The 7,746-nt window shown below is 36.5% G+C and overlaps 1 protein-coding gene across 3 annotated transcripts; it reads right to left on the reverse strand.

The window, feature by feature from the left end:
* Nucleotides 1-319: 319 nt before the first annotated feature.
* LOC122075759 (60S ribosomal protein L13-1-like) lies at nucleotides 320-3,578 on the reverse strand. Of its 3 annotated transcripts, none has more exons than XM_042640932.1 (5): nucleotides 3,451-3,578; nucleotides 2,335-2,450; nucleotides 2,065-2,198; nucleotides 1,002-1,160; nucleotides 320-903 (listed from the first exon to the last, which is right to left on the reverse strand). In XM_042640932.1, exons 2-5 carry the CDS (start codon nucleotides 2,441-2,443, stop codon nucleotides 679-681), a joined length of 627 nt encoding a protein of 208 aa, XP_042496866.1. In that variant the 5' UTR covers nucleotides 2,444-2,450; nucleotides 3,451-3,578; the 3' UTR covers nucleotides 320-678. The 3 variants fall into 3 exon arrangements, with proteins under 3 accessions (XP_042496866.1, XP_042496849.1, XP_042496857.1); XM_042640915.1 differs by having other exon boundaries at nucleotides 3,273-3,535; XM_042640923.1 differs by having other exon boundaries at nucleotides 3,383-3,533.
* Nucleotides 3,579-7,746: the final 4,168 nt, after the last annotated feature.

The following is a 7,746-nucleotide window of genomic DNA, read 5'->3' on the forward strand; positions in this document are numbered from 1 at the left end:
TCAAGTGGACAGAAATACTTCGAACGCACAATGATCAGATGAGACTAAAATTATGGTAAAAATATGGTAGATTTCTCTAAAGGCTTGAGGGATGGGATAGGGACTGATGGTGGTTTCACGAAAATGGGACACAGGATGTAAAAGAAGGTATAGTACAAAAAACTAGGCTTCCTGGACTGAAGTGAAAGAACCTGATAGCAGACTTTAACCCTAAAATATCGCAATGTTAGGAGTAATAGAATTAGATTTGACAAAATAGGTAGTTTTAGGATGGCAAGAGGTCAAGTTAAAATAAATAATACTCAAAAGAACTCAGGAATTTAAGTTTGTGATCTGTGTGGTTAACTTTAGAACTTCAAGTAGAACTGAAGAACAGCAACAAACAGAATAATTGCAGTTCACCAGAGATGGCCTCCACCCAATTGAGGAATCCACCTCAAAACACCCATGAATCTAGACATCTTTACAATAAAAAGAAAAAAATAATAATAAATAAAAAATTCTAAAAAATCCTACTTTCTAAAATAGAAACTACTAGCTTCCTAGAGTAAGAGAAAAATAGAAAATCCAAAACTCAGCTGAGACTTCTAGAAGCAGGTCTTAAGCTTGAGTCCCTGGGATACAAATAGAAACTAAGGCTATAAACTCCCCATCAGCAAATAAAGATGCTGATTCTTACTATTTCTTATTATCTTCTTTCTCTGCCTCTGCAGCCTTCTTCATCCTGGCACCAATGTGATGCATGTTCATCCGCTCAAGCCGCAACTTGGCATATGCATTAAACGATTTCATTTCATCCGTAATCTTAACCACCTCAGTAGAAGGCTTCTCCCGTAGAATAGGCATGTAGTCATCTTGGACTTGAGTGGCAGTGGCCAATTCCTCAGGACTAGAATCACCAGCCTGCAACAAGATTATCGGAAATAAAGCTTATATACTATTGGCTTGCCAAATAAAGGTCTCTACCAGTGAATCCTCACTACATAATCAAACAATTTTACCTTGAATTTCCTTGCACGCCTTGGGAAGACAACTAACTTGGCCTTGTAGGTCTTCAGCCTCTGCACATTAGTTTGAAGACCCTCCAGGGAACGGTTCTTGCGGCGGTGATCAACTGCGATGCCAATTGTTGAGGCAAGTTTCTTTGGAATCCCTGCAGCCTAGAAGGCATAAAACCATAATAACAACTAGTAAGATTTAAGGCACAGGATTTTACTATTAAATTTACAAAATGCAGGAAGCTTCAGACTTCCCACAGAATCAACTGAAACTTGGGGGCTCCTATTGTGTTGACAGCACAATGGGTGCCAAATGGTTATGGCAGCTGCCGAGACTCCATAGGTGGCAGAGGTTTTTAAATTTCGGGGTCGGGGCTGCTTGGGGTAAGGCTCCTATTGTTGTAGTGAACACCAGTACAATGGATGGCAAATAGTCAGGGGTAGCTGTTCCACGATGAAGCTTCGGTGAGGCTTGTGATCCCACTACAACCAATTGACTCATAAATACTAAAGGAGATATTTGACATGAAGGAACACTTATTGTACAGTCATTAATAGCTAAATCTTAAGTAATTAAAATTGGACAAAATATATCAAATGTATAAGATGAAGAATGCAAATGTTCATAACAAGTGTTACATGAAATTAATAGGACCAATTTGCCATGAGGCCGCAGTGATTGGGAATCTGTTCGACACGTGGCCTCAGGGCCACAGGATCCAGGGAGATGGGAGTGGGAGGGAGAAGGGGAGGGGTGGGTCACATCGGGGCCATTGCATTGGAAACAACTATTCATATCATAGACAGAATGAATCCAGACACAGAACAGGAGCCAGTCAATAATCTTATACAATCTTGGTTAAAAGAAAAAGGGTAAATAAAAACACCCTTACATCTCTAACTCTTCCAATTTCAGATAGAAGGTTGATTATTTGTTAACTAACTTTTTATTAGACAAACACATTAGATTTCTGCAACAATCAGAAACGATTAAATGAATTACTCATAATAATATAGGAAGCAAAATAAAAGGAGATGAGAACATGTTATAAAAGTCCCATCTCACCTTAAGCTCTTCAAGAGAAAATCCCCTGCCAGCTCTAACTTTCATGTTGTATTTCAGGGTCTGTCCATGAACAATAGGACGCAATGGTCCTGCTGTAGGTCGTGGAAAGATCTTCACAGCTTTCTTTTGCCTTGCTGAGAAATTTATCAAGGAATATCCATATTAAGCAACCATAACATGGTGGCCACATGTACGCGTAATTACAGAATTAAATTGTGATAAAAGAAGATCAAAACAGAAAAACAAAGAAACTCTGATGTGAATCCTTACCAGCACGTCTTCTGGTCTTGCGACCAGGTTGATTGAACCAGGTCTTGACATAGTTCTGCCAATGCTTTCTGAAGTGCCCACTGGGCACAACATTGTTATGCTTAACCATGACTTACCTGAAAATGACAATATGAAAAAAACTTAGGGTCTCTAGTTACAGCTAATTCAGGCAATATACCAAATTTAACTCAGAGAGAGGCCTTCCAATATGCATGGAATGTTGTTCTTCCCAATTACTCTCTGCAACTTTATATGCAAGTATGTTTATACACTAATGCCAAAGTATGCTTATACCAGACTGGTAGTAAAATATGCAAGCATGCAAATACGACAATGGTAGTGTAATCTTATCACACTTACTCTTGAGTATGCCCCAGTAAAAGGCATATACAGAGAACTAAATTATGGTTGTGAATGAGGATGGTAAATGCAACCCTTTCTAGTCATAGACCAAGCAATTAGCAAAGCAAGTGGACTTCGACCTTAATGGATCATGAGAGATTAGCAAAATAGACTTTCATGTTCTTGTAAACGATAATAATCTCTGTTTCTTTTCCAAAGGGTTCCGATAGAAAACAACAAAACTATCCTTCAAAGAGGGTTTTTCCCCAAAGGGTTCCAGCAGAAAGCACCTATATGCTCCTTCAATGTACGCAAATCTGATGTTGTAAATACCATAAATATATTCTAGATCCAAACCCAAGTTTCTTCATTATTTCAAACTGGACTGAAAGAATTCATCAACGGTATTTGCATGTTAAAATTTCAAATACCGTTAAACAGATATCAAACTTCAGCCAAAAAAGAAAAAAAAAACAGAGCACCATTAACAACAACAACAACGATCTCAACTAAAAAGAAATAATCTCTCACTTATCATCAAACGGATCCAGTAAAACCTTATGAAATTGTTCTATTTGCTCTACCATTTGACTTACACCAGATATGCAATTTCTTGTGTTAAACGACACAACCACACCAACAAGAACATCAACAGAAATACCACTTCACCACAAACTGAATCCTAACCGCCCATGAAATCTCTCACCACAGAGATGATGATCTCTAAGCCAAGGAGGGAGAACTCAGACTTAGGTGCTGTGAAGAAAAACCCGCCTCTGTTGGAAAGACCGAATGCAGTAAACCCCTTGGATTCTTAAATCGTGTAATTGAGAAGAACCTGGCGCCTAAAACCCTGGCGCTACCGTTGTAACCGAGAGGATAAACCCTGGCGCCTAGAGCCCTAGATTTCATCGGACATAATTGCCCCTACTATACTCTCAACCGAACCATGTTTACTGAAATCGATCAAATTAACTCGGATCGAATCTAAGGGATCCTTATTGAATTGGTTCTGGATTAAGGTATGTTGAGCCGGCTGAAAATAGGACCAAACCAAATCGACTAATAACCAAATTAAAACCAAACTTAATAAAATAGAAAAAAAAAAAAAAGTGATTATGAGGCTATAAATAGGTGAATTGAATATTTATCTTTTACAATATCAGGGAGAATATTTTTGTTGTAAGGGTTATTGTTATGAATCAATGAATATGAGGTTATGGATAAGGAACTTGATTTGTAAATTCTAACAATGCTTCCATTAATCTCCTTGTTCATTATACAAAATTAGTTGGATAGTTAAATGAAAGATTGTATACAATATTAGTTATCTTCTTCATAGTTGGAAAACCAGGATTTGACTGGGAAGACTTGCCCGAGTCGAGTCAAAATTTCAGATTCCTGGTCAAGAGTCACGGAGACTCGCCCTGTGTTAAAAAAGAACAACACTCGAGACGAGTCAAGATGATTCTACATTGACTCAAATATTTGGCCGAGTCTTGAAAAACCCACCGAATCTAGTCATTATATCAAAAAACACTTAAGAAAAAAATCAAATAAAATCTCTTTACAATCCCAAATCCCAAGACTCCTAACATAGTAACTTCTCCTACTCCTTTCCTTTTAACAAAAGGAATTTCGGACCCAAGAAATTTCCCATATTCCTAAATCCAAAGTTCTTATTGGAAGTTGGATTATTGGAAGATAATTTATATTTTCTAATCCTTAACCCTAACCTAATGTTCTAACCAAGAGAAGACTCTTGCCTGCAACCCTCGAATTATTGATATGTGATTTTTTTTTTTAATATTTTTTGTATTTTTATGATTTATTTACATATTTATTGCATATATATATATATATATATATATAAAAAAACAAGACTCAGCCTAGCTGGGTTTAACCAAGTCGACTCGCTAGGTTTTTGATCGGACAAGTCGGGTCGAAAAACCTGATTTTCTAACAATAATCTTCTTAGTTATTAGTTATCCATTGGTTTCAATATTAATTATCTTTCCCTTATAATGATAAGCTATGATTTCGTCACAAATTTAATATTTTCACCAAATCTTTTGTCATTATAGGTTATGAATGTAAATTTCATTATTATCCAAGCCTGATAATAAATCAATCTAAGCCGGTATCACCCCCGATATTGAAAAACCTAAATAATATGAAACTAAAAGCCGGACCAAAATAAAAACCGATAAAAAACAAAGTTCCTTAACGGATTGGTTTTGATTTCTCTCATTCCTAGATCGAAACTGATTCAGTTCGACCGAAAGCGAGTCAATCGATCGATTGACACCCCTAGCTACAACCCCTATCGCAGCCAAAGAAATAGAATCTGAAAGGGTATTTTGGAAAATACTATAACTTATAAGGCTTTTTGTAAACCCCTAGCTGAAGTGAATTATTCCATTTCCTTGGCTGTCAACAGAGTTGCAGCTACTTGGCTCTCTACCAACTTGCGTTTCAATGGATACCCACCAATAGACCCACCAACAGGGTTGAAAGATGTACCTCTGTTTGTCTCTTATATACGAGCTCATACGATTTCAGGTTCTTAGAACTCTTATCCCATTACGAGAACCATCACAGCCCTACTCTCTCCCAAATGATAGGAACCCCCTTAATATCTCAACGGCTCTCTCTCTCTCCAGCACGCATGCAAGAGAAATATCGTCCCAAGAAAGACCCCGCGTCCCTTATCCAAGAGAACTCTTCAATGTCTCTCTGCACAAAAAATCCTCTTCCCATCTCTCAAAGAAAACCCTCAAAACTCAAAATTCCATGCATTCCCTTTATTTGCTTTGAGAGACATAGGATTCACTTATGATTGATGAATTTCAGGTGTTAGGCTTGACATTCTATGAGTGAACTGGATGGTCTGCTCAACTTGTTCCACTGATTTCGTTTTCTTGTAGTCGGTCGGAAACACACTGTATGATGTGACTGAAGAACAACTTATTCTGTTTGTTTTGCTACGAATAAAAGAAAAGAAAAAATATATATATTTTTTTCCCTTAGACTGTGTTTGGTAGGCAAGAGAAAAAAAAGAAAAGAAAAGAAAAAAGAAAGGAAAAGAAAAGAGAAGTAAAAAAATGAAATGATAAGAAAAAAAAAAAAAAAGTATGTATATTTGGTTAACATTAGAATAGTAGAAAAGAAAAGAAAAAAAAAGAAAAGTTTTTATATTTTCTCATGTTTTCTTATGTTTTTAACAAGATTTTTTTTTTTTAAAGAGAAACTTCACAATTCTCAAGGGGAATTTTGAAATTCAAAAATTGAATCTTCTCTTGAATTAGGACATGCCAAGCACAAAGAGAAATTCTTAAACTAAGAAAAATGAACAATTTTTGTACTTTTTTCTTTTCTTCTCTTGGCTACCGAACATAGCCTTATGTTTTAGGCAAGATTTTTATTTTTATTTATTTATTTATTTTATTTTTTTTTTTTTGACAATAGAAGAAAACTTCACCACTCCCAAGGTGAATTTTGAAAAAAAAAAAAAAAAAGAATCATCTGCTAGTTGTTCATGACATACCAAACATAATGAGAATTTTTTAAAATAAGAAAATAGTACAATTTTTATATATATTTTTTTTCTTTTCTTCTCTTGGCTAACAAACACATTCAAAGAGAATCTACATTTCTTTGATTTATTTATTTTTTCAGGGCATAATATATAACTTGTTTTAAGAATGATTAGGAATAATGAGCAAGAAGAAAGAGAGTGAGACTCTTGAAGTGGTAAACCTCAAACAAAAAAAAAAAGAGTTTCTTTTCTTGAATGTCCATATTCATCTCAAGGGAGGTCCTACATGTAAATATGTGTTTTTTTTATTTTATTTTTTGCCATCATATAGGAACGTGTTGTTATTTTTATTTGGATCTATTTTTGGAAAACCAATTTTCCCTTTTGATTATCATTATAGTATTGTTTGATATCTTATTGAGTGACCTTTAAAAAGTTACCAAGCTCTTGCAATTTAAACTGATCCTACTTCTGATATCAGCCTCGCCTCTCCCTTCCAGTGGAATATCCCAAAGCAGAAGAATAGGAAGTTCAAAAGCAAGATTATACCTTACACTGATGAGCCAAACCAAAGGTGTGATGAGTCGAGCCATAGGTGGGAGCTGGAGCATAGGTGGTCTTATAGACAGAGAAAACTTGAATTGATCTCTCCTAAAAAGGGTGATATCAAGCCTTCTATGTGATATCGATCTAATGCTTAGCGAATCTATTCCATTAGTTCAATTAAGCTAATCATCCTTGCGAAGTAAATGGTTCTCAATCTATCTCCTCTTTCTGTCTTCGGTCTATGGTCCAACTAGTCTATTGCCTTCGGATGAACCAAGACAAGCAACCTTTATAAGCCTTTTGATACCCTCAGAACTGTCTGAACTGAAATTGAAAGGCATCATTGATAGGTGGGGATAAGGTAGGTGCAGTTAATCGGCAGTAGGCCAATTCATGAAACGAGATCTGTATACCCTGTTTTAACTCTGGAAGCTCTGGGTTTTTTTTTTATAAGGAACGGTTGAGGTAGTGCACTCGCTCGCCTTTGGGTGAGGGAAGAGTTCAGGGAATGAAGGACATTAGTATCCAAAAGCTGGAAAAGGAAAGGAACTCGTATCGGTTGGCCAGGTTAACGAGGAAAGAGGGACTAGGCTAGGCCATTAGCATAAGAACAAACAAAGGAACCCAGCTAGGTGAATGCTCTTGCTTTTTAGTATTCGCTCCCCACCTGAAGTAGTAAACTCAATAGACAGCCAGGTGAAAAGCAAGTTTTGGAACCCTATCACTTAAAAGGGGGAAAACGAGGAGGCATGATCTTGCCGATGAAACCTTTGTACTGAGGTTTGATCTGCTATGGTGAGATTGGGACTACCGAACTTTAATATTACTCTGCAACTTTCACCAATAAGATGGTAGAAGGCTATCCGAAGGTCTTCTATTATCGAGGGCTTTGCGTAAAAAGCCTTCTTGATAATCTTCGATGGCCTGTCCAAGGAGATTTATATTGTTGCTTACCTCTTCAACATCATGTATCAGCCCTCTTATCT

The sequence above is a fragment of the Macadamia integrifolia genome, chromosome 1 (genome assembly GCF_013358625.1).
Source record: "Macadamia integrifolia cultivar HAES 741 chromosome 1, SCU_Mint_v3, whole genome shotgun sequence".
Lineage (NCBI taxonomy): Eukaryota > Viridiplantae > Streptophyta > Magnoliopsida > Proteales > Proteaceae > Macadamia > Macadamia integrifolia.

Bases quoted from the DNA above. Each gene is read 5' to 3' on its own strand.
- LOC122075759 (XM_042640932.1), bottom strand. From the start codon at position 2,443: ATGGTTAAGCATAACAATGTTGTGCCCAGTGGGCACTTCAGAAAGCAT. The intron at 2,199-2,334 runs GTAAGGATTCAC...TAAATTTCTCAG, and splicing joins CAAGACCAGAAGACGTGCTG to CAAGGCAAAAGAAAGCTGTG. The intron at 1,161-2,064 runs GTGAGATGGGAC...TATGCCTTCTAG, and splicing joins TTTCTCTTGAAGAGCTTAAG to GCTGCAGGGATTCCAAAGAA.